The sequence below is a fragment of the Geotrypetes seraphini genome, chromosome 8, assembly GCF_902459505.1.
Source record: "Geotrypetes seraphini chromosome 8, aGeoSer1.1, whole genome shotgun sequence".
NCBI lineage: Eukaryota > Metazoa > Chordata > Amphibia > Gymnophiona > Dermophiidae > Geotrypetes > Geotrypetes seraphini.
Genome location: NC_047091.1, coordinates 91615816 through 91642400, shown reverse-complemented (window position 1 = coordinate 91642400; position 26585 = coordinate 91615816). Strand labels below are relative to the sequence as shown.

Below are 26585 nucleotides of genomic sequence, written 5' to 3'. Positions count from 1 at the left end.
TTTAACACCTCAAGTACCTTCCATTTTCCCATCGTCCTCCTGTCTCTCCGAATATACCTGATCTACTCTCTACTTTCTCTGGAAATGACCAGAGATCTTCTTTTGTAACCCATTTTCTATAATTCTTTTGTAATCCACCTTGAACCGCAAGGTAATGGCGGAATAGAAATCTCTAATAAGAACATAAGAATTGCCGCTGCTGGGTCAGACCAGTGGTCCATCGCGCCCAGCAGTCTGCTCACTTGGCGGCCCCCAGGTCGAAGACCTGTGCCCTAACAGAGACCAGCCCTACCTGCGTTCGTTCTGGTTCAGCAAGAACTTGTCCAACCTTGTCTTGAATCCCTGGAGCGTGTTTTCCCTTATAACAGACTCCGGGAGAGCATTCCAGTTCTCCACCACTCTTTGGGTGAAGAAGAACTTCCTTACGTTCGTACGGAATCTATCCCCTTTTAACTTCAGAGACCAAGGGACCAATTTGCAGACCGGATATGCAATCTAGGGAGGTCTGCTGTCTGCCTGGAGCCAGGATACGAGATGTCACCGCCAGTCTGGATAGACTACTCACGCCCCGAGACCACTTTCCTATGCTTCTTGTCCACATAGGAACAAACGACACTGCCAGGAACACACCGGAGACCATCACCAGAGACTTTGGAGCACTGGGTGAGAGGCTGAAGAGGACAGGAGCGCAGGTGGTTTTCTCATCGATCCTCCCAGTTAGAGGCAAGGGAAGAGCCAGAGATGAACGTATCCTGAGGACGAACGAGTGGCTACAGGGATGGTGCCGGGATATGAACTTCGGATTCCTAAACCATGGGGAAGCGCTACAAGGACTTCAGGGACCAGACGGACTCCATCTGACCAGTAGGGGTAAGAACGTCTTCGGACACCGACTAGCCCGCCTGCTTCACAGGGCTTTAAACTAGGTACATCGGGGGAGGGTACCCATTCACATATTAGTGCAGAAAGGAATTATCCTGATGAGGTGAGTCGAAACTCCGCTTCCATGTCCAAGGTAAGTACCCACATTGCAAACAGTTCTTTAGGAGTCACACCGACTCAGGTAGGATACGCCTCACAGGGACTTAGCAAACACAAGATATGGAGGGCCATGTATGTCAATGCACACAGTTTAGGTAACAAAATTCTAGAATTGGAGGCTGAAATAAGGAATGCCGACCTAGATGTGGGGGCAATATCTGAAACTTGGTTCACGGACTCATATGGGTGGGATATGGCTATAACGGGCTACAATCTACTTCGTCAGGACAGAGAGGGCAGGTTAGGGGGGGGGGTAGCTCTCTATACATTAAAGAGGAAATCAAAACCACCGGGATCACAGATGTCAAGTACACCAGGGATTCCCTCTGGGTAAACCTGGCAAGAAGCAGAGAAAAATGCCTGTATCTAGGTGTGGTATACAGACCCCCAAGATAACTGGAGACATGGACGCAAAATTAATTTAAGACAGAGAATATCACTCTACGAGGAGAAGCTGTACTGCTAGGGGACTTCAATATGCCTGATACAGACTGGAACTCATTTTCAGCGACAACCAGCGGTAGCAGGAGGCTCTTAACCTCCATAAAGGGAGCACGTCTCAAACAAATGATAACGGAGCCCACTAGGGCCCAGGCGATCCTCGACCTGGTACTCACCAACGGGGAAAGCGTCTCAGAGGTCTCAGTAGGAGATACGCTAGCCTCCAGCAACCACAACATAGTATGGTTCAACCTTAGGAAAGGCTTCCCTAGATCAAGAGAACAAGCGCACCCTAAGTACAAATAAAAAAGCCAAAAACAGAAAACTATTACTGTTGGGGGATTCCATCATCAGAGGCATTAACCTTGGAACACAGGGCGAGGAGACCAAAATAGTGAAATGTCTTCCAGGAATCTCAGCTACCAGGAGTTCCAGGCAAATACTGACTATAATTAAGGAAGAAACTAAGGATTTTAACACTGATGTTGTTATCCATCTGGGAACAAATGACCTGGCTAACAACTCCACACTTGCAGCACAGAAAGCTTTTCGGGAGCTTGGTGAGGGCGTGAAACCTTTTGTAAAGACTTTAGCTTTTTCTGAGATACTGCCTGCATATGGAAAAGGAGAGCAAAGAGTGAAAAACACAGAGGACTTTAATAGATGGCTCAGAGCCTGGTGTCATCAAGAAGGCTTCAGGTACATAGGAGGATGGGGAAATACATGGAAGGACAAGAAGCTATATTGCACTGATGGGCTACATATTACTACAGCAGGAAAAAGAAACCTTGCAGAGAAATTTAGACAATATTTTTCTAGGCATTTAAACTAGAAGGTGGGGGTGGTGTATGTACGAAGGACAATTATAGAGACCACCCCCGGCAAAAGAAAAGATGTGATAGTAGTAAAGGCTGCAACATAAGCAATATCAGCAACTCATTTCTTAGTATTGCAACGGAAAGTGAAACGACACAAAAATCCATACAAAAAAGGAGATTATCGCTGAAAAATAGCTGGAAAGTGATGACCACAAATGCTCGCAGTCTAAGCAACAAAGTTCATGATCTGCAAGCCCTGATATTAGAGGCAGATCTAGATATTGTTGCTATCACAGAGACATGGTTCAGTGAATCATATGGATGGGATGCAAACATACCGGGATATAATCTTTTTAGGAAGGACAGAGATGGTCATAAAGGTGGAGGAGTAGCTCTCTATGTAAAGATCAATATCCAAGCGACCGAAATGCAAGGGACCTGGGGAGAGGAAGAAGCGATATGGATTGCTCTGAAAAGAGAAGATGGAACTTCTATCTACGTGGGTGTAGTCTACAGACCTCCGACTCAATCGCAGCAAATTGATAAGGATCTGATTGTGGATATCCAAAAGTTTGGAAGGAAAGAGGAGGTTCTGCTGTTGGGAGATTTCAACCTGCTGGATGCGGACTGGAATGTTCCGTCTGCGGAATCGGAAAGAAGTAGGGAGATTGTGGATGCCTTTCAAGAGGCTCTGCTCAGACAAATGGTGATGGAACCCACAAGGGAAAAAGCGATATTGGATCTGGTCCTCACAAATGGAGAGAGTATCTCTAATGTTCGAGTGGGTGCTCACCTGGGTAGTAGCGATCATCAAACGGTTTGGTTTGATACAACGGCTAAAGTGGAGAGCGGCCGCACGATACTTAAAGTCCTAGATTTCAAACGTACGGACTTTAATGCAATGAGAAAGTACCTGAAGAAAGAGCTGTTAGGATGGGAGGACATAAGAGAAGTGGAAAGACAGTGGTCTAAGCTGAAAGGAGCGATAAAAATGGCTACGGACCTTTATGTGAAGAAAATCAATAAAAACAAGAGAAAAAGGAAGCCGATATGGTTCTCCAACCTAGTGGCTGAGAAAATAAAGGCGAAAGAGTTGGCGTTCATGAAATATAAAAAAACCCAAGAAGAGGAGAGCAGAAAGACTACAGGGTGAAACTGAAAGAAGCCAAGAGAGAGATACGTTTGGCGAAGGCACAGGCGGAAGAACAAATGGCTAAAAATGTAAAAAAGGGAGATAAAAAAATTTTCAGATATATTAGTGAAAGGAGGAAGATAAAAAAATGGAATTGCTAGGCTAAAAGATGCTGGGAACAAATATGTGGAGAGTGATGAGGAGAAAGCAAATGTGCTAAACAAATACTTCTGTTCTGTGTTCACAGAAGAAAATCCTGGAGAAGGACCGAGATTGTCTGGCAAAGTTACACGAGAAAATGGAGTAGATTCTGCGCCGTTCACGGAGGAGGGTGTTTATGAGCAACTTGAAAAACTGAAGGTAGACAAAGCGATGGGACCAGACGGGATCCATCCCAGGATACTAAAGGAGCTCAGAGAGGTTCTGGCGAGTCCTATTAAAGACTTGTTCAACAAATCTCTGGAGACGGGAGTGATTCCTGGGGATTGGAGGAGAGCGGATGTGGTCCCTATTCATAAAAGTGGTCACAGGGATGAAGCAGGAAACTACAGGCCGGTGAGCCTCACTTCAGTTGTTGGAAAAATAATGGAAGTGTTGCTGAAAGAAAGGATAGTGTATTTCCTTGAATCTAAGGGGTTACAGGATCCGAGGCAACATGGCTTTACAAAAGGTAAATCGTGCCAAACGAACCTGATTGAATTTTTTGATTGGGTAACCAGAGAGCTGGATCGAGGACATATGCTAGATGTAATTTACTTGGATTTCAGCAAAGCCTTTGATACAGTTCCTCATAGGAGGCTGTTGAACAAACTTGAAGGGCTGAAGTTAGGACCCAAAGTGGTGAACTGGGTCAGAAAATGGCTGTCGGACAGACGCCAGAGGGTGGTGGTTAATGGAAGTCGCTCGAAGGAAGGAAAGGTGACTAGTGGAGTCCCTCAGGGTTCGGTGCTGGGGCAATCCTGTTCAATATGTATGTAAGTGACATTGCTGAAGGGTTAGAAGGAAAAGTGTGCCTTTTTGCAGATGATATCAAGATTTGTAACAGAGTAGACACCGAAGAGGGAGTGGAGAATATGAAAAAGGATCTGCAAAAGTTAGAGGAATGGTCTAATGCCTGGCAACTAAAATTCAATGCAAAGAAATGCAGAGTAATGCATTTGGGGATTAATAATAGGAAGGAACCGTATATGCTGGGAGGAGAGAAGCTGATATGCACGGACGGGGAGAGGAACCTTGGGGTGATAGTGTCCGAAGATCTAAAGGCGAAAAAACAGTGTGACAAGGCAGTGGCTGCTGCCAGAAGGATTCTGGGCTGTATAAAGAGAGGCGTAGTCAGTAGAAGGAAGAAGGTGTTGATGCCCCTGTACAGGTCATTGGTGAGGCCCCACTTGGAGTATTGTGTTCAGTTTTGGAGACCGTATCTGGCGAAAGACGTAAGAAGACTTGAGGCGGTCCAGAGGAGGGCGACGAAAATGATAGGAGGCTTGCGCCAGAAGACGTATGAGGAGAGACTGGAAGCCCTGAATATGTATACCCTAGAGGAAAGGAGAGACAGGAGAGATATGATTCAGACGTTCAAATACTTAAAGGGTATTAACGTAGAACAAAATCTTTTCCAGAGAAAGGAAAATGGTAAAACCAGAGGACATAATTTGAGGTTGAGGGGTGATAGATTCAGGGGCAATGTTAGGAAATTCTACTTTACGGAGAGGGTAGTGGATGCCTGGAATGCGCTCCCGAGAGAGGTGGTGGAGAGTAAAACTGTGACTGAGTTCAAAGAAGCGTGGGATGAACACAGAAGATTTAGAATCAGAAAATAATATTAAATATTGAACTAAGGCCAGTTACTGGGCAGACTTGCACGGTCTGTGTATGGCCGTTTGGTGGAGGATGGGCAGGTGAGGGCTTCAATGGCTGGGAGGGTGTAGATGGGCTGGAGTAAGTCTTAACAGAGATTTTGGCAGGTGGAACCCAAGCATAGTACCGGGTAAAGCTTTGAATTCTTGCCCAGAAATAGCTAAGAAAAAAAAAAGAAAAAAAAAATTTTAAATTGAATCAGATTGGGCAGACTGGATGGACCATTCAAACACGAAAACAAAGGTACTCAATTTCCAGGGCACAAACTTTGCACGCATGGGAGATTTTGTCCATCGGACGCTGCAGGACCAAGCGGAGACCGATGATGTAGAAGCTAAGTGGTTAACACTGATATCAACCATACATGAAGCAACTAGCCGCTTCATAAAATCAGTAAATAAACGACAAAGAAACAATAAACCCCAATGGTTCACCGCGGAGATCTCGCACCTCATTAAGGAGAAGAAAAAAAGCGTTTCTCTCCTACAAGCGCATGGAGAAAAGAGAGGCAAAGGTAGAATATAGGACCAGGTCTACAGCGGTCAAAATGGCAGTTAGGGAGGCAAAACTTCGAGTGGAAGAAATTCTGGCAAAACCCATTAAAAAGGGGGACAAATCCATCTTCAGGTATATTAGTGACAGAAAAAGAAACACAGGCGGGATAGTACGCCTTGGAAGACTAGACGGAAGTTACGTGGAAGCAGATTACGATAAAGCCGAACTACTGAATGAATACTTCTGCTCAGTCTTCACCTGTGAGGCACCGGGACATGGTCCACAGTTGAAGGCAACACAAAGCACAGAAGACCCGTTTCAGAATTTTGAGTTCACACCAGCTGAAGTTTACAGTGAACTGGCAAGACTCAAGGTGAACAAAGCCATGGGACCAGACAATTTGCACCCAAGAGTGCTCAGAGAATTGAGCGATGTCCTAGCGAAACCGTTGGCTGAGCTATTCAATCTCTCCCTAAGTAAGGGGAAAGTTCCCCTGGACTGGAAATTAGCTAATGTTGTTCCTCTGCGTAAAAAGGGTTGCAGGACAGAGGCTGCGAATTATAGACCGGCGAGTCTTACATCAATAGTGTGCAAACTCATGGAAAACACTAATTAAAAGCATATTGGACACGATCTTGAATGAAGGGAATCTTCGGGATCCCAGTCAGCATGGATTCACCAAGGGTAGGTCCTGCCAATCATCAGCTTCTTTGACTGGGTAACAAGAAAGTTGGACTTGGGAGAGTCTTTGGACGTCATGTACCTGGACTTCAGTAAAGCTTTTGACAGTGTCCCACACCGCAGGCTGCTAAGCAAGATGGAATCGATGGGATTAGGAGAGACACTAACTGCATGGGTCAATGATTGGCTGAGTGGCAGACTTCAGAGGGTGGTGGTTAATGGTACCCTCTCTAAAACATCGGAGGTGACCAGTGGAGTGCCGCAGGGCTCGGTCCTGGGTCCACTCCTTTTCAACATATTCATAGGGGATCTGACTCAAGGGCTTCAAGGTAAAATAACACTATTCGCCGATGACGCCAAACTATGTAATATAGTAAGTGAATGCAGATTACAGAATTATATGGCGCAGGACCTGCTTACATTGGAAAGTTGGTCCTCAACCTGGCAGCTAGGCTTCAATGCTAAGAAATGCAAGGTCATGCACCTCGGAAGCGGAAATCCATGCAGGACGTACTTCTTGAACGGAGAAACTTTAACTAGGAATTCAGCAGAACGAGATTTAGGAGTAATCATCAGTGCAGACATGAAAACTGCCAATCAAGTGGAGAAGGCTTCATCTAAGGCACAGGTGTCGAAGTCGGTCCTCGAGGGCTGGAATCCAGTCGGGTTTTCAGGATTTCCCCAATGAATCTGCATGAGATCTATGTGCATGCACTGCTTTCAATGCATATTCATTGGGGAAATCCAGAAAACCCGACTGGATTCCGGCCCTCGAGGAGGGACTTTGACACCCCTGATCTAAAGCAAGGCAGATATTGGGTTGTATCAATAGAAGTTTCGTCAGCCGAAAGCCTGAAGTCATAATGCCGTTGTACGGGGCCATGGTGAGACCTCATCTGGAGTACTGTATGCAATTCTGGAGGCCACATTACAGTAAAGATGTGCGCAGAATTGAATCGGTTCAGCGGATGGCCACCAGGATAATCTCGGTGCTCAAGGGTCTCTCGTACGAAGAGAGACTGAACAAATTGAAGCTCTACACTCTCGAGGAACGTAGGGAGAGGGGAGACATGATCGAAACATTTAAGTACCTCACAGGACATGTCAAAGTGGAAGATGATATTTTCTTTCTCAAGGGACCCTCGGCCACAAGAGGGCACCCGCTCATACTCAGGGGCAGAAAATTTCATGGCGACACCAGAAAGTATTTCTTCACAGAGAGAGTGGTTGATCATTGGAACAAGCTTCCAGTGCAGGTGATCGAGGCAGACAGCATGCCAGACTTTAAGAATAAATGGGATACCCATGTGGAATCCTTACGAGGGTCAACATAAGGAAATTGGGTCATTAGGGCATAGACAGGGGATGGGTAAGCAGAGTGGGCAGACTTGATGGGCTGTAGCCCTTTTCTGCCGTCATCTTCTATGTTTCTATGTAAGATAGATGTAATGTTGTCAAACTTGGATGCTCCCACAATCATGCGAGCTGCTGCATTTTGAGCTAACTGTAATGTTTGAATCATGTACTTTGATGAGCCCAAATAAAGAGTTACAATAATCAAACATAGGTGTCAATATTACCTCCAAAACTTCAAAATTCTCGACTGACAAATAATCTCTTTACCTTCTTAGCAAACAAAGACTAAAAAAGAACTTGGAAATTGCCATTATGACTTGCAGCTTAAAAATAGCATTGAATCCAATATAACTCCAAGATATTACACTGACTTGACATTGGAATTAGAGAATGACACAATGACTATTACACGCAGATAGCCACGGGTAACTCAACAAAATAGGGAGAAAAAAAACTGGTCGCCGCGGGTACAGGGACAAGGCCATTCACCGCCCCATGGAGCGGTGAATGGCCTTATCCCCGCATTAAAGTATCTGCCACATTGCTTCCCTTCCCGGCCCTCCTCACGATTGCGCACTCGCTTCCTCCTGCTCGTGGCAAAAACCAAAAAAATCCATCTGGGCATCTCTTCCCTTTATCTAGCCACCCCAGCCCGTTCCCTCACCTTCACGGACGCTCTTCAGACTTTTTCTTTCTGGGTGTCAAGACACGGCAATGTTCTCACAAGTCCTACACTTGATTGCCCCAAAGCTTCTCCTCTGATGCACAAGTGCTGGGAGTTGCAAGTGCTGAAGCTGCAAACAGCTTACAGGGAGAACTTCTGACTCAACAAGCCTGGAATCTGGACTATTTGTGTCTTCAGACTGTCTCTCAGGCCCAACGGTCTGGAGATCCCACCGGACCTCACGCTCACAAATGGGGGAGGAAGCAGTCAGCCTAGATCCTGGAGCCAAGGAGCTACTTAGCCTGTGCTTAAGTCCACTGCGGACGAACCTGAGGCAAGCATTGCTCCCAAGGGAATGGTCCCATAGCACTTGAACTAGTAGTACAGGCTGTACAACTGGGTACTCTGCAAAGCATTCTGCCCCCTTGGAAGCCCCCTTAGTCTATGCTCTCCCATAGTCAGATATCCAAAGACTGGGATCTTCCGCAGCACCGAAAAGCCTCAAACTATCAAAAAAACCAAATATAACTGAAAGATAAACATGAGCATAAAATACCGGCTCATACCATCTTGCTTATACAGAGACAACTGGGGAACTGGAGGACAGCCCAGAAGGATGGGAGGCAGTGCAAAAGAATTCTAATGAGGCTCTCTACAAGAATTCTCTTGAGAAAGGATCGACTACCCACAGGTTCAGGATTACAGTGTCTGTTGAACTAGAATACAAAATTAGAAGTATTGTTGTTAGCAAGCAAACAACCATGAGGATCAGATATACCTGTGACCTTATCGCACCGAGAACACTTCTTAAAAACCATTTGGAGTTTTAAGGTATATCTGGGCAGAAACACCTACAGCAAAATCAAACAGCTCAATGGTTTGTTTGTTTTTTGCAAACAAAACCAAACACCAATCAAGAGCTCAGGCCTAAGGGGGCCAGAGGAGAAATACCGGGCTCCGTCGGTGACGTCACCCATACGTTAAGAATATGCTGCCTGCTTGTCCTGGGATAAAAATAAATATAGGGTTGGCAAAACAAAGGAGAAACTAAGGAGGGAATGGTTACATACAGAAAAAAAAAACAACCCAAGGGGAGGTCAAGATGGCGGCGATGTGAGGAGCTGTGAGAGACGCGTTAAGATCTCTCCTCGTTTAGCTTCAGTTTTTGCCTGATTTATTTACCTCGTTCTCCTTATGCCTCCGAAAAGAAAAGGGGTGGTCAGGGGACCTTCCTCGCCGGCCTTGGCGTCTACCCCCCGACAGCTAACGATGGATAGCTTCTTTTCGGCTCCTCCGGCACCAGCAATATCCGGAGTGGAGAGCCCGGCGTTGGGCGGCGATGAGAGGGAGTCGCTTGCCCTTTCGGGCATAGAGACATCGCTGTCTCCACCGGTTTCCCATACTCCTCCGTGTCCAGCGGCTGCCGGAACAATGTGGCGAGAGACACCTGACCCCGGAAGTGGAGGCGTGGGGTCTCCCGATGAGGGCACAGCGTCTGGAGACAGTTTGCTGATGGAAGCTAACAAGAGAGAGGGGGATTTGTCCTCTCCGACGGAGGTTTCTCTTCAAGGCATCTGGTCTTTGCTTCAGCGGATGGAGTCAAAAATGGAAAAATCATCTGAAAAGGTAACAAAAATAGTGGAAAAATTGGATGTGCTGACTGAAACTGTGGAAGTAATGAAAAGGGATTCTAGCGCTCAAACTAAGCAGATGCAGGAGGATATACTGCATTTACAACAATTCAAGGTGGCTTCAATTAAAGATAGTTTCCTTATAAATAAGAAATTGGAGCAATTTGAAAATTTCAACAGGCGTTTGAACCTCCGTATTTTAAATTTTCCTCAAATTCCGGGTATATTGCCTTTGGACTTATTAAAAAGATACCTGATTGAAAATTTAAAGATTTCGTCAAATTGTATTCCCCCTATAAGTAAAATCTACTATTTACCAAATAAGAAGATACCCGGAAGACAAGAAGGAGAAGATGAGATTGAGAAAGAGATAAGGAGGGAAAATAATGAAATAGAATTTGCTAATGTGACTACTCTTCTTGAACAAACAATTTCTACTGATAATGTTAGAGCTACGCTCTTAGTATCATTCGTTTTTGAGCAAGACGTGAACATGATTATGAAACTATTCTTTAAAAACTCACAGAAATTATTTGGGGAGCAAAAAGTTTGGATATATCCTGACGTCGCAAAGACTACACAAGAACGGAGGAAAGAATTTCTTTCTATGCGTCAAGATACTATAAAATTGGGAGCAACTTTCTTGTTAGCATACCCCTGTAAATGCCTAGTTAGGTATTTGGGAGTTAAATATACATTTTTTTCTCCTAATCACCTGAAGGAATTCTTGGATGTAAAGAAAATCATCAAGGACTGAGGGGAAATAGAAATTAATAGCTGGTGTTTAGAACATAAAGCCTAATTGTTTAATTAAGTTTCTTGTTAAATTTCTCTCAAAAATTTTCGATTGACCATCCCCCTATTATGGTGGTCTAAGAAAGGAAAAATTATTTTCATAAGTATGAATCTGTAATACTTCTGTATTGTTTTTTCTTTCCTGTATTTAATGTAACAAGATGTATTCTTGTAAAAATTTTGTTGAATAACATAAATAAAAAATTCCAAAAAAAAAAAAAAAAAAAAACAACCCAACAACAACAAACAGGAGGAAAGGCACAAGGAAAGCCAAGCTTTGCTCCACAGTAAACCATATACTAGTCCTGCGCAATAGAGTCGTGCAAGAAGACACATGCACATGTGAGGTACAGGGCTGCCAAAGGCTTCTGAAACTTCCAGAATTCCGAGCAGCGTCTATACCAAACTCTATCAAATGATACTGCCCACATGTGGTAAATGAAGACCTGCTTGTCCTTGGGGGACACAGGTGAGAAGGAAATCACTCTTCCATCCATCCATGCTGTAAGGAAGGAGAGAAAATGTTGGGGTTACACTAATTGCCTTTGTTAAGAATATAGGTCTTATACTAGTTCTTTTTTGGGTGAGTGGGGTGAGGTTAATTTCTTTGCAAAAAGGAAGGTTGAGACATTTCAATCAGCTAAATTTGATATGATTTTGTTTCAACATACAAATTGTTTAAGTTTGACAAAAGAAAACCAATATTACTTACATTATCATGGCTGAGCATAACTCCCTTTGGTTGTCCAGTAGTTCCTGAGGTATAAATTAGCATACAACATTGGTTGGGCTTTTGAGAGGCAATTATCTCATCAAGTTGTGAATCTGGCACATCCTTCCCCAGCTGCATGAATTCAGTCCACTACAGTCAAAAATACAGTATAATCAACACCTTTGGTCTAGATCAGTGTTTCTCAACTCGGTCCTGGAGTATCCCATTGCCAGTCAGGTTTTCAGAATGTCCATGAAAGAAATTTGTATCTAATGGAGGTAGTGCATGCAAATCAAGTTTATGTATATTCATTGTGAACATCCTGAAAACCTGACTGGCAATGGGGTACTCCAGGACCGAGTTGAGAAACAATATTCTAGATACCCAAGAATGCAGAAGACACAAAAATGTACAGCCAACCTTAAGACCTTTCTTTTTAAGGATGCTTAAGACAAGTAGATACTAGACTTTAGGTAGAAGGAAGAGCATATCCCCCTCTTGCGCTGACCATTTAAGTCTCTCTTTCCTATAACAGATTGTACTTCTTCCCCTATCATTTTGTCTCCATATGTCATTTTCGTCTTTTGGTTTAATGTCCTCCCCACTGACATTGTACACTGCTTAAGACAGTTTTTTAAGCAGTATTTCAATTTTTAAATAAAACTTGGTAAACTTGATACAGTTTTAAAATATTCACACAAAGACATTACAATAATAATGCAACACTACAGATAGGTTAAGCCCTACAGCTGATAGGACAAGTAGAAAATTTAATTTCTCTTTGTCCATCTTGTTTGCTCAACATAGTGAAAAGAAAAAAGGAGATGGTTACTTCCCAAAACTTGGAAAGTAGAAAACAAACAGCAAAGGAAGACTCTGGTGCTTAATATCTTTTATTAATGAGTCATAATCCTCAGGGATCAGTGCTGGGGCCAATCCTGTTCAATATGTTTGTGAGTGACATTGCTGAAGGGATAGAAGAAAAAGTGTGCCTTTTTGCAGATGATACCAAGATTTGTAACAGAGTAGACACCGAAGAGGGAGTGGAAAATATGAAAATGGATCTGCAAAAGTTAGAGGAATGGTCTAATGCCTGGCAACTAAAATTCAATGCAAAGAAATGCAGAGTAATGCATTTGGGGATTAATAATAGGAAGGAACCGTATATGCTGGGAGGAGAGAAGCTGATATGCACGGACGGGGAGAGGGACCTTGGGGTGATAGTGTCCGAAGATCTAAAGGTGAAAAAACAGTGTGACAAGGCAGTGGCTGCTGCCAGAAGGATGCTGGGCTGTATAAAGAGAGGCGTAGAGGTCTGCACGGGAACGGGGATCGCGGGGATCCCGCGGGTCCCGCGGGGATCCCGCGGGTTCCCCCCCTGGCCCACGGGACTCCCACGGGGACGCCCCCTGGCCCACGGGACTCCCACGGGGATGCCCCCCTGACCCACGGGACTCCCACGGGGACGCCCCCTTGCCCACGGGACTCCCACGGGGATGAAAACAACCTACCTAAATTCTGGCGATGCAAGTCTGGCGTCGCTCTGGAAATAGCCATGTTGAGCAGTGAGCTCAGCACGTACACAGATGAAAGCCTTGCTTGCTGATTGGTCCGGCGGCCCCGCCCCACCGTGCCGCCGGACCAATCAGCAAGCAAGGCTTTCATCTGTGTACGTGCTGAGCTCACTGCTCAGCATGGCTATTTCCCGACGCGGGCATTAGGCTGTTTTTTGTCATTTCGGGTGGGGGATGGCAGCGGCAGCAGCAGCCTGAAAAAGAAATCATCCTGGCCGGGTTCGGTGTCATGCTCCGGAGCTTCTACAGCCTTCCTATCTCCCTCTCCCTTCTACCTGCGGCTCTCTTCGGCAACGATCGACACAAGCTTCTGGCGTCGGGGCCTACCCTCTGCGAGTCCCGCTTGTTTCAACTTCCTTTTTCCACAAAGGTGGGACTCGTAGAGGGAAGGCCTCGATGTCGGCAGCTTGTCTTGATCACCGCTGCTGACGAGTTGCTTAAGAGAGCCGCGGAGCAGGGGGGTGTTGCCAGGTGCAGGTAGAAGGGAGAGGGCCAGATGCAGGACTCGTGGGTGAGGGAGGAGAAGAGAGAGGGGAGAGAAACAAAAGGAAATATTTCATACTGGGCTGGGCCGGAGTGGAGAGAGGGTGGCAAGATTCTGGCTACAGGGTGCATTAACAAAGGAAAAAGGGGGAAAGCTGAAAATGGAGATAGTGACACAAAGAAGAGAAAGGGTAAGCAGGACCTTCTGAATAAGGATAGAGATACAGAGGGGACATGAAGAGGAGGTGAAATAGAGACATAGAAGTAATGCTGAAAAAGTGTGTGTGGGGGGGGGAGATAAAGACATTGAAAGGGCAAATGGTGAATATGGGGTAAAGACAAGGACAGAGACAAATGAAGATTCTGAAAAAGTGGTGAGATAGGGATATAGGTGAGATGGACACAAAGAAGGGTGATGCTGGAAAATAGGTGGAATGGTAATTCTGACAGACACAGAAGGGAAATGCTGGATCAAGGAGAGATGGGGCTCAGGCTGGATGGAATGAGGAGAAATGCCTTGTTGGCCCGGAACTTCCTCTCCTACGTCAGAATTGACGTCAGGGAGCGGAATGCTGGTCAGCGCGACGCTTCTGCAGGGAAAGCTTGGGACAGCGGTGGCTTGGGGACTATTCCCCGATGGCGGTGGCAGCAAACCGAGTGGCTTGGGGGAGGGCACGGAGAAAGAAAGAAAGGGGGCAGACAGAGAGACAGAAAGAAGGGGGAACAGGGAGACAGAAAGAAAAAGTTGGGGGAGAGAATGAGGTCTGGAGGAGAGGAAACATACAGGAGGCTGAAAGAAAGGAAGAAAGATTGGATGCACAGTCAGAAGAAGAAAGTGCAACCAGAGACTCATGAAATCACCAAACAGCAAAGGTAGGAAAAATGATTTTATTTTCAATTTAGTGATCAAAATGTGTCTGTTTTGAGAATTTATATCTGCTGTCTATATTTTGCACTATGGCTCCCTTTTACTAAACCGCAATATTGTTTTTTAGCGCAGGGAGCCTATGAGCATTGAGAGCAGCGCGAGGCATTCAGCGTAACTCCCTGTGCTAAAACCTACTATTGTGGTTTAGTAAAAAGGGAGGGGGTGTATTTGTCTATTTTTGTATTTTGTTACCGAGGTGACATTGCATAGAGTCATCTGCCTTGGGAAATGTATATGGCAGATATCTTTGTTTTGTGTTCAAAAGAAAAGGAAATGCATTTCTGGTTTTATTTCTACAGTGTTGAAGTACTTGTTGGCCCTTGCTGTGACTGGTGGGGATCCCCAAGCACCGCCAGCAGAGGACCTCCTCTAGAGATGGTCAGAACTCCCCTCCACCAAGCGCAGCAGTCGCTGGCAGCATCCATGAGCCACTGAGGTGCCAGCATCTGTGACTCAGGGACGCTACTGCTGCCTGCCAAGCTTGGCAAAAGGGACCCCAGGCCAACTGCAAAGGAAGTCCTCAGCTGACAGTTTGTGGGTTCTCATCAGCTGAGTATTTATATTTTATATTTACATTAGAGGTTCTGGTAGAAACCCATTTACAAAGTATGTATTCTTCCCAATTAATATTTCCAAATTAATAGTCTCTTTGCTTATTTGTAAATGGGTCTCTACCAGAGCCTTTAATTCAGTAGCATAATTAAATAAAATAACTATTTCTGAAGTTTATAGGGAAGGATGGTGACGGAGGGGATTCCTCGCGGGGACGGGTGGGGACGGAGGGGATTCCTCGCGGGGACGGGTGGGGACGGAGGGGATTCCTCGCGGGGACGGGTGGGGACGGAGGGATTCCTCACGGGGACGGGTGGGGACGGAGGGATTCCTCACGGGGACGGGTGGGGATGGGTGGGATTTTGGTGGGGACGGGTGGGATTTCTGTCCCCGCGCAACTCTCTAGAGAGGCGTAGTCAGTAGAAAGAAGAAGGTGTTGATGCCCCTGTACAGATCATTGGTAAGGCCCCACTTGGAGTATTGTGTTCAATTTTAGAGACCATATCTGGCGAAGGACGTAAGAAGACTTGAGGCGGTCCAGAGGAGGGCGACGAAAATGATAGGAGGCTTGCGCCAGAAGACGTATGAGGAGAGACTGGAAGCCCTGAATATGTATACCCTAGAGGAAAAGAGAGACAGGGGAGATATGATTCAGACGTTCAAATACTTGAAGGGTATTAACGTAGAACAAAATCTTTTTCAGAGAAAGGAAAATGGTAAAACCAGAGGACATAATTTGATGTTGAGGGGTGGTAGATTCAAAGGCAATGTTAGGAAGTTCTACTTTACGGAGAGGGTGGTGGATGCCTGGAATGCGCTCCCGAGAGAGGTGGTGGAGAGTAAAACTGACTGAATTCAAAGAAGCGTGGGATGAACACAAAGGATCTAGAATCAGAAAATAAGATTAAATATTGAACTAAGGCCAGTACTGGGCAGACTTGCACGGTCTGTGTCTGTATATGGCCGTTTGGTGGAGTATGGGCTGGGGAGGGTTTCAATGGCTGGGAGGGTATAGATGGGCTAGAGTAAGTCTTAACAGAGATTTCGGCAGTTGGAATCCAAGCACAGTACAGGGTAAAGCTTTGGATTCTTGCCCAGAAATAGCTAAGAAGAAAAAAATAAAAAAAATTTAAATTGAATCAGGTTGGGCAGACTGGATGGACCATTCGGGTTTTTATCTGCCGTCATCTACTATGTTATGTTGCTATGCTATGATACATTAATAAAAGATATTGAACACCGGAGTCTTCCTTTGCTGTTTGTTTTCTACTGCTCAACATAGTGGCCAGAGCTGCATTTTTTATTATGGTTGCAGCATAGTCACATTATCAGTACCCATGATTAAACCACCCAACCATAGTGCTAATTAACATTTCACTTACTAATTTCAACTTTAAGAAGTCTTCTCATCTCCCACTAATGCACCACACCGCCACTCATAACATATGAATGTGATATAAAATACCAATACTTGAACCTGATTTGGCTGCCATTTTGGAGCTACAGAGTGTAGAAGTCTGACTGGAACTGTATTACTTCCCAACTACTGGAGTTGCTATCTATGCATCACTCTTGCCCATTATAACACATCAATAGCCAAGTTTTGTTTTGATTTCATCCTCTTTCTATAGTGTGATATGCGAGGTATGCCTGCTAGGGCTGTTCCTAAGGTAAAGCCCACTGCTAGAGCAGATAGTGCCCAAGCTGCTGTTTAACCCCCAAGGTAACCTTTTGCCTGCCATTTACTCCTGGGTCCAGCAGAGGGAGTGCTAGGGCTAAACTGCAGGTTTCCCTTCCCCCACTTAGTCAGGGAAGAAAAATCAGGATATCCGGCACACCTGAGCGTTTGGGGCGTGGTCCCCAACTTCTAAACCTTAGGTCTGCTTGGCTAGAGGGGTAGAAGGAGAGCTGGAGGCAAGAGAAGCAGTCGCAAGGCTCAGGGCTGGGAGCTCTGCCTAGCTGTTCAGTTCCTGAATCCATGGAACTGGTTGAGGCTGGGGGAGCAGAATCACCGGTAGGCCCTTTGGAAGAAGTCCAGGGTATGGAACTGGATTTGGAGCCGGAGCCAGTGACAGAGTTACCATCCAGCGTGCAGCCCATGGAAGTCTGCTAAGCCAAGGCAAGTGTTTAAAGCCTCTAAACTATGGATTATAAATATCCGGGTGTTTGCTGAATGGACTATTTTTGGTTTACAATACAACTGTTTTTGTAGTCAAGATGTGTGGGGTTAGCCTCACGTTATATGTGGTGGGATAGCGGGCCAATATCTGGCAAATTTTCATCACGTGAGGCACACCACCTTGCCCCAGCACTTCGGATGCTGGAGGGAATCAGTGCCGTCGCATTGGTTTAAGCTGAGTCTGCTTGGGAGGAAAATAAGGATTTGTGCTGCACCGTTTGTTTTTCCTCTTTTCTGTTTTGGCTGTGTTTTTCTTTTGGAACTCTCTAGTGGGAGAGATTATAAGACTAATGAGTTTACCTCTTTTGAACATTACAAGACTTTCCTGTTAATGGTCATTGCCTGACATGTTTAGTTTGTGACAACTTTGTTTTGAGGATTGATATTCAAGCTGAAGAGTGAAGCAACTATTTTGATTTTGAATATTGCACATTAAATCCAGTCCAGATTTTGGTTTTCTTACTTACCTGTTTGCAGTGTGTTTTTCCTTTTTGGGCTAATCCTGGCTTGTTTATCCTTGTGTCGCCAAGCCGCAGCACACAAGGACCAAAACTTCTGTGTCCCAGCGGCTCGAGACCCATTGCCCTGACCTCGCTGGTGACAATAGGAATCCTGTGTTTATCCCACACATTTTTGAATTCCACTGCTTTTGACCTCACCAACTCCATCAGGAGAGCATTTCAGTCATCCACCATCCTTTCCATGAAAAAGAATTTTCTGATGTTACTCTTAAATGTACCACCCTGCATCCTCAAGTCGTGTCCTTTAGTGCTACTGCTTCCCCTTCTCCGGAAGATTTATTTGTATATTAATACTGTTAAAATATTTACAAATATTTAAACATCTGTATTGTATATCCTCTATCTGTATACCCTTTTATATATATTCTAGTCTATAAGCCCGTTACATTAACAGGTGCTAGAATAGATGTGTCTGTCTGTCTGTGTTTCTTTATCTCTCTCTCCTTAGCTGCTGTCTGTGTCCTTCTGTCTTCCCCCGGCACACACCTCCCCCCAAAACAGCACCCTTTCCCTCTCCCTAACTGTCTCTCCATGGCCCTCTTCTGTCTTCCCCCCAAAGTAAAGCTGTCTGTCCCCAGCACACCTCCACCCCAAAGCAGCCCCCTTTCTCTCTATCTCTCCATGGCCCCTTCTGTCTCCCCCCAGCACACCCCTTCCCCCAAAGCAACCCCCTTTTCCTCTCTCTGTCTCTCCATGGCCCCTTCCGTTTTCCCCCCTGAGCAAAGCTGTCTATCCCCAGCACACCTCCTCCCCAAAGCAGCCCCCTTTCCCTATCCCTATCTCTCCATGGCCCCTTCTGTCTTCACCCAGCACTCCCCTCCCCCCAAAGCAGCCCCCTTTCCCTTTCCCTCTCCCCCTGGCCCCCTGTATTGATCTCCTTCTTACCCTCCCTCCATCCCGGCATCTTCTGGCCTGCTCCTCTTCAAAGCAGCCTGCGATCGTGGTGGCCGGCTTTAGCGAAGCTCGCAGGCCGCTCTCCAACTCGGTAGCATGTTCCCTCTGACGCTATCCCGTGCATCAGAGGGAACGTGCAACTGAGGTTGGAGAGCAGCCTGCGAGGTTCTTTAAAGACAGCCACGATCGCAGGATGCTCTGAAGAGGAGGATCAGCAGCAGCGGCAGTGGTGAGCGAGGGCAGGAGGTGTGTTCCCTGCTGAGGACGCGGGCAGGGAGAGAGCTTGCCTGCGCTTCCAGTTGGTGAGTGAGGGCGGGAGAAGGGGAGTGGACAGAATGTTCCTTGCCGCCGGGTTCTAAAATGGAACACGGCCACGGATCACACACCACAGCGGCACGGATCACGCTGTTTTAACAGCGCATGCACCGGTAAGCTTTTATTATTTATTTATTTATTTATATATAGGAAGAGACATGAAGACCTGAATACAATATAGATGTTTAGATATTTGAAAAGTATTAATATACAAATAAATCCAAGTTGCCAGGGCTCTTCAACTTTAACTTTTCTCATAAAGAAGTCATCCCATCCTCTATCATTTGTCACCCTTCTCTGTACCTTTTCTAATTCTGCTATTTTTTATTTTTTTTTAGATGTGATGACCAGAATTGCACAGAGTATTCAAGGTACAGTCACACCTTGGAGTGACACTTAGGCATAATATTCTTATTTTTTTTTTATTCCTTTCCTAATAATTTTTAACATTCCATTTGCTTTCTTAGCCATCACTGCATATTAGCAGAGGGTTTCAATGTACCAACAGAAGCATCTAGATCCTTTTATTAGGTGGTTATTCATAATTTAGAACCTTGCATCACCTTGAGTTCCTCTTTCGCACACACATCACTTGTTCACATTAAACATCTGCTATTGTGATGCCCAGTCACATACCGTGTAGAGGTTTGGTCTTTTTTCTTTCAACTCATCTTTGTACTGTATGATAGCTTTCAGATGTGGAAGATTATCCATAATCTGTAAAAGACAAGAATTGTTTCAAATTGGAGGAAAAATTGAAATAGAGATGTTGCATAAATCAAAGTGTGTAATACATTTCAGTTATCTATTTTTATCTTATATACGGTGTCTGGAAAAAAAGGGACCCCTTACATAATTTCAAAATACCTTGCACTTTTTTTAACCTTTAGTATGACCCTTGAAAATATTAGCATAATGGGTTTTTTCTTAGTTAATTCATAATAGGGTCCTTTTACTAAGGCGCGCTAAATGCTAACGCGTCCATAGAATATAATGGACATGTTAGCATTTAGTACGAGCTAAATCAGCTAGCGCGCCTTAGTAAAAGGACCCTAATGTGTGTTCAAAGTGCCCTCTTTCAATCTTGATACATTCAACCTTGACACATTCAAGTCTTTGATGCCCTGAGAAATGAATTCTAGGGTTTCATTAATTAAAAGCACAACTGTTTTGCAAGCTTGATGCACTGGAGCTCCAGCTAACAATGTTGAAAAATGAAGTTCTCAAATATCTCAAATTTCAGGCAGAAGTAGAAGCTTTGAGTTATCTGGAGAAATGGGGAGTCCTGCATTTTCCAGATACTGTGAGATAGCCAAAGTAATAATAATAACAATTTATGTACCGCAGGACCGTGAAGTTCTATGCAGTTTATAATGATTGGAAATGTTACAGATTGAATGGAATGTACAGCGATCGTTTGTTGAGGGCTAAGATTGTACAGGTTGGTTTCCTAAGTATTTCAGGAACAGATATGTTTTTAGGTGTTTCCTGAATTCCCCATAGGTAGTAAGCATGTGCAATTGTTCAAGGTCTTTACCCCATGATGCTGCTTGAGATGCGAAAAGATGTTGGTGATGACTTTTAAATTTACAACCTCTAACCGGTGGAGAAACAAAGTTCGGATGCGAGCTTGTGTCTATAGGTTGTGAAAGAGAAAAGATCTGTTATGTATTTAGGGTCTAAACCGTAAAGTACCTTGAAGCAAAAACAACCAAACTTGAATTTCACACGTGCCTCCATCGGCAGCCAGTGTAGAAGTCGATAGGAAGGTGTTACGTGATCAAACTTCTTCAGTCCACAAAGTAGTCTAACCGCTGCATTTTGAACTAGTTGCAGTCGCCACATATTCTTCTGGGAGAGTGCCAAGTAGGCAATGATGTTACAATAATCAAGTTGACTCAGTATAAGGGATTGTACCAGAACTCAAAATGATGAGACATCAAAGTAAGCTCTGATGGACCGAAGCTTTCAGAGGGTGAGAAAGATTTTTCTGATCAAGGAGTCTACCTGGTCTTTCATGGTCAGGTTCTGGTCCATTGTTACTCCTAATATCTTCATAGTGGGTTGAATGGAATAACTAAGGTTATTGATGCACATTGGTGCTTTAGTGTCAAGTGGGTATGGTAATGCAATGAAAAATTTTGTTTTCTCCGAGTTTAATTTTAGTCTGAATTCAGTCATCCATTGCTCCATCCAATTTAGTACTTCTGTTGCTTTGGGGATGAATTCTGAGACAGAGTTGGTGACTGGGATAATTATCGTGAAGTCTGTCAGCGTAGCTAAATAGTTTTATCCCCAGCTGGGACAGTTGTGTACCCAATGAGGACATGTAAACATTGAAGAGCAAAGGGATAGTAGTGATTCTTGTGGCATGCCAGATGGATTGCTCCACGTGTCAGAGAGATCGTGATTAAAACGGACTTGGTAGGTGCGTGATGTAAGGAAACCTCGAAACCAGTTCAGTACCTCTCCTCTGATTCCAATTGTGCCAATGCATTGTAACAGTTTTCCATGGTCCACCAAGTCGAAGGCAGAACTCATGTCAAATTGCATGATAAGGGCGTTAAGGCCCTTGCTGAACAAGTAACGCAAATTGTCCAGAATGGCCGCAATTACTGTCTCAGTGCTAAACAGAGGCCTAAAACTAGATTGAGTTTCGTGTAGAAGAGAGAATTGGTCGAGATATTCCATTAGTTGGGTGTGTACCAATCCTTCCATTATAGTTGATTATTGATGTTGCTGATTCTTTGCAATTTTTTGGGATTGGGGTTATTATAATATGACCATTATTGGTGAGGAATTTTCCATTGTTTAGGTTATTGGTTAGATAATTCAATAGGAATAATTTAAAGTCTAGTGGAGCTGTTTTCATAATCTCTAGGGGACATGGGTCCAGGACACAGTATGATTTAGAGTATTTGTTGTATAATTTGGTGTAGTTATTCCAATCTAAATTGTGGAAGGAGCTCCAGATCATGTCCGCTGGTATTTCATTTCTTGGTATATCAATTGATTAATGTTCATATGCAACAATTGTCGGGTAGTTATTTCTTAGGTTTTTGAGTCAAAATGTTGTGCTAGATCATTTGCTGAGGGTAGTTTGGTATTGTGCAGGGGTTGAGTGTGGTGTGCGATTTCGAATAAATTTGTAACAATGTTGAACAGTTCTTTTGTGTTGGCTCCTTTAAAAATAAATATAAAATAAATAAGATGCTACATATTATAAAGTAACTTTACTATGGTAAAACACCATCTAGCTGAGCCACTTCTAAAGTACTCTTACCTAAGCCAATTTTCAGCAATTGACATACTATATGAAATCTTCAGACCAGGGGTATAGCCAGATACCCCATTCTACAATCAATTCAGTCTCTACCTCCCTACCCACCAGCAGGTCATCCAGTATCTCAAAACATCCCCCACCACACTTTTTAAACATCAGCTCTTCGCCAGCAGCAGTCAATTGATTCCCTCTGATGTCCTCCTGCCTCACAAAAACAGGAAGTGCATCAGTGAAGGCTAAAGGGCCATTACAAACAGTGTGTACCAAATGCTGCTTGCAGCTGGCAAAGAGCTGCTATTTAAAAAGATATGGGGGAAGAAAAGTTGGTAGGATTTTTCAGCTGAAAGGCTCTGGGAACCCCAACTATTTCATATGGGTGGGCCTGGGCCCACCTGTGGCTATACCACTGCTTCAGACTGGGGAAGGGTAAACAGGATTACCTAGCTGTAATGGGGGTTCTCTATGGAAAGCAAGGGAATGGAGCCTGACACGATTTTATACCATGCCATGCCAAGCCAAACAAACAGTTGACGCAGCCTTAATAAAACTCAGGAAATGCCATACGCAGACTCCAAGCATGGGTGGGAGTTTCCACACCTCCAACAATCCCGCTCTTGTCAGTGTACATCATAGTCTGAGAAATTAGTGGAAAGGAAGGTGGAATGATAGAGCACAGTTATTTACTGTAACAGGTGTTATCCGGAGAAAGCAGGCAGATATTCTCACAGATGGGTGATATCAACCATGCAGCCCGGTATGGACAGTATGAAAAGTGAACTTTTAAACTTTTAAAATGCTCACGACTATCCGCACCACACATGCACAACTGCCTTCCTGTCTGAAGAGGCTCGCAGTACCTCAGTTCCGTAAGAAAGCTAAGAAGGTCATATTCATTGAGAGCCGCTATATTCATGGAACTCCTCTCCTAAAGTCACTTCACTGGCTTCCCATCCGTTTACGAATACAATTCAAACTCCTCTTACTGACCCACAAATGCACTCGCTCGGCTGCCCCTCACTATCTCTTCAGTTATCTCCCCCTATGTTACCCCCCCAAGAGCTCTGATCAGCAGATGTCCCTCCTTTTTGTGCCCTTCTCTTCCTCTGCCAACTAGACACTGTCCCTTCTACCTTGCTGTGCCATATGCTTGGAACAAGCTGCCTGAATCCGTAAGGTGGGCTCTGTCTCTGGCAGTGTTCAAAGCCCAGTTAAAAGCCCACCTATTTTAACCTATAAAAAGTTCCACATATTTAACTCTGTGTGTCTGTCTATCCAGGTTAGATTATAAACTCTTCTGAGCAGAGACTGCCTGTTAAATGTCAAAATGTACAATGCTGCGGACGCCTTTCAGCGCTATATAAGTGATAAATAGTAGTAGTAGCGGTAGTAGTACTACAGTTGGCTGGAGAGAGGGGGGGAGATTCAGTTCCTGGTTGTGAATCCTTGAAGGCATTTTCTTTTTGTTTTAATTTGATTGATTGAGCTGGCAGAATTTGAGCCTGCCCAATCAAATGAAAACAACAAAAAGCAGCCTGTAGAGGATTCTCTACAGGTACCGAATCCCCCAAATTACTAAGGCCCGCTAGCCGATTTAGCTCATTGTAAATGCTAACATGTCCATTATATTCTATGGACGCATGCCTTAGTAAAAGTACCCCATTATGAATTAACTAAGAAAAAACCCATTATATTAATATTTTCAAGGCTCATACTACTGGTTCAAGATACCATTTGCGCCTTTCCCTACTGCTGCAGTATTTGGGGAACCTCCAGTGAGGACTCCCTCAGGAAATGGAGATAGTGATTTCTTGTAATTTTTCTGTTTTTTTTAAATAGCAGTCCAAAGACTGAAGCCGCTGCCCATACAAATGAGTTATACAAATGAGTTTTGCGAAGGGCAGTTGTAATCCCATCCGATCACTCGCTTATAAACCAGCTCTCACACATGCGCTGAGCCGGTATGGAGGAAGCCTGAAAAGCTGAGCAGCAGGGGAAGCCCCAAAACAGCCTCCTGCCACTCAGTTATTTGTGCTTTTTTTGTTAATGGCACAGATGTTATGAGTGTATTACATACACCCAATATCGGTCCCCATTTAAAAAAAATAAAATAATTTGAGCTGCCCCCCCCCCCCCCGACAGTCCCCCTTCCAACCCCTGGAACCAACCTCTGGATGACCCCCCTCGGCACCCCCAAAACCACTCCCACACCCCCAATCCTCCCCGCACCTCTAAATTACAATGACAGCAGGAGGGATCACAGGGAGGGGCCTAAGGCTCTGCTTGGCTCAGATGCCTAAGATCCCTCCCAGGGGCCATCGAGGCCTGTGATGCCTGCTGGGCAGCATGCACCATTACTGAAGGTACTATCGATGCAGCAAGTCCTCTTAGAGAGGGTGACTTTGACAAGGAGGCACACCTAGGAGGAGAGACAACCTGCTGATCCTTAGATCAATGGTCTTTCTTTCTCTCTCCATGCCCCCTTTCTTTCTGTCTCCCCCGCTTGCTTTCTTTCTTTCTGTTTCCCTTGTCCAGGAACAGGTAAACAGTTTTATAACATTTCCTTAGTGTGTACAAGGTGGACTGCAAAGATTTTCTTTTTTTCTTAGTAGATAGGCCTCACAGCTTGAGATCAAGAAAAGGAGTCAAGTGATTTTAATCAAAGTCACAGCTGGCACATCCTGGATTAGAAACCAGAATTTGACCTTAACTTCATGACTCAAAACCATTAATCGACTCTTCTTACAAAGAATACACAAGGTCGATAAATGCTGTTGAGCAAATAAATTTCTTTCGTATTCACTATCATTTAAACATTACTCTGTAAACCATATAGTAAAAAAATTGATCTGCTTGGCAAAGCAGAGCCCAACTAAAGGGCTCTTTTACTAAGTTGCATTAGAATATGGGCTCAGTGCATTTTAATGCATTTTCCTGTGTGCCAAGTCCATTTCTAATTCAGCAATACTATAGATATTTCAGGGGTTTTTTAGGTCGCAAACTAAATGTTTGCATTAACATGCTGTACATGAAAAAAAAAAAAAAGTTAATGTGGGAGGAGCACTTACTGCTTCCTCTTTAGGAGGCACTATGTGCTCTTGCATTAACTCTGCATTAGCCAGCTGGTGTGCACCAATTTGAATGCACTAGCTAGTTAACACTTCTATGTCCATTCTCTGCTGACATCCCCAGCAAAAAAATATTTAAAAGAAAAAAAAAACCAAACCTTTAACACACTGGTTTGCAATCAGCTTTCACAAACAACACAAACATGTTATGAAGTAAAGGTTTAATAAAAGGGCTCAAAGTTTAAACTGGTGTTTCTACCTGTAGGATTTTCTGTAGCTGTTTATGGTTTTCCACAACCAAGATATTGGCCTCACAGTTCTCTGCCACATAATGACAAGCATCTGCTGAATTTGTAGTATAGATTCCACAAGCCAGACCTCTGTGTGAGCAAAGCAAAAAAAATCTTATTGTACACCTAACCTATGTATTACTGTTATGTACAATTGAACAAGTGTTAAATATGGATGTATTGGGCCTATTAAATTGTTCTAAAAACAGCCAGAAGTTCCTTGCTATTTAAATAGCCTCATAAACAGGCATATTCAAGCAGCACTTAATCAGCCAAAGTAACTGCATAAAAGTCTGTCCTATCTTTATGCAGCTCAAACCCGATTAAGTGCTAAATACAACACTTAACTGGCTACCCAGAAATTAAAATGTCAGAGCCCACACATTATCCAGCATTGAATTTTTGGGGATAACTCCAGCCACCAGCTGCATATCAGGTCCATTGCTTTTATTTGGCATGAAGTTTAAATGCTATAAACCAAAAGTTGTTTTCTTGGTTTTGCATCTCAGTAATTTTAGCAAAAGGACTATAGAACCTGCCAGTAATTATTCTTTCGATATTTTTTAAATAATTAATTAAGTTCAATGAAAATGTGTTTTTAAAATATGCATAAATTTAGTCTATGCCTTTTTTATTAAGCAAAAAGGTTCAGTATAATTTTCTGTCTCATTATCCAGATCAGTGACTAGACCAGAGAGGGTTCTGGTGGGTCGTCTTAAAGATTTGTTCAATAAATCCTTAGAGATACAAGAGATTCCATGGGATTGGAGAACAGTGGATGAGGTCCCTCTTCACAAAAAGTGGTCACAGAGATGAGGCAGGAAATAGAGAATGACACGGTGACAAAATTCATCACCATTCCCGTCCCCGCGGATAAC

At 44.2% G+C, this 26585-nt stretch overlaps 1 protein-coding gene across 3 annotated transcripts in view; it reads right to left on the bottom strand.

Moving 5' to 3' along the window:
• The window catches only part of ACSBG2 (acyl-CoA synthetase bubblegum family member 2), a 201334-nt gene that overhangs the window by 127197 nt on the left and 47552 nt on the right, over nt 1–26585 (bottom strand). For all 3 annotated transcript variants that reach the window (XM_033956698.1, XM_033956696.1, XM_033956699.1), the window contains 3 exons: nt 25677–25797; nt 19706–19786; nt 11624–11773 (listed from right to left, as the gene is read on the bottom strand). In XM_033956698.1, coding sequence (XP_033812589.1) covers nt 11624–11773; nt 19706–19786; nt 25677–25797 — 352 coding nt within the window. The remainder of the gene's footprint in view (nt 1–11623; nt 11774–19705; nt 19787–25676; nt 25798–26585) is intronic.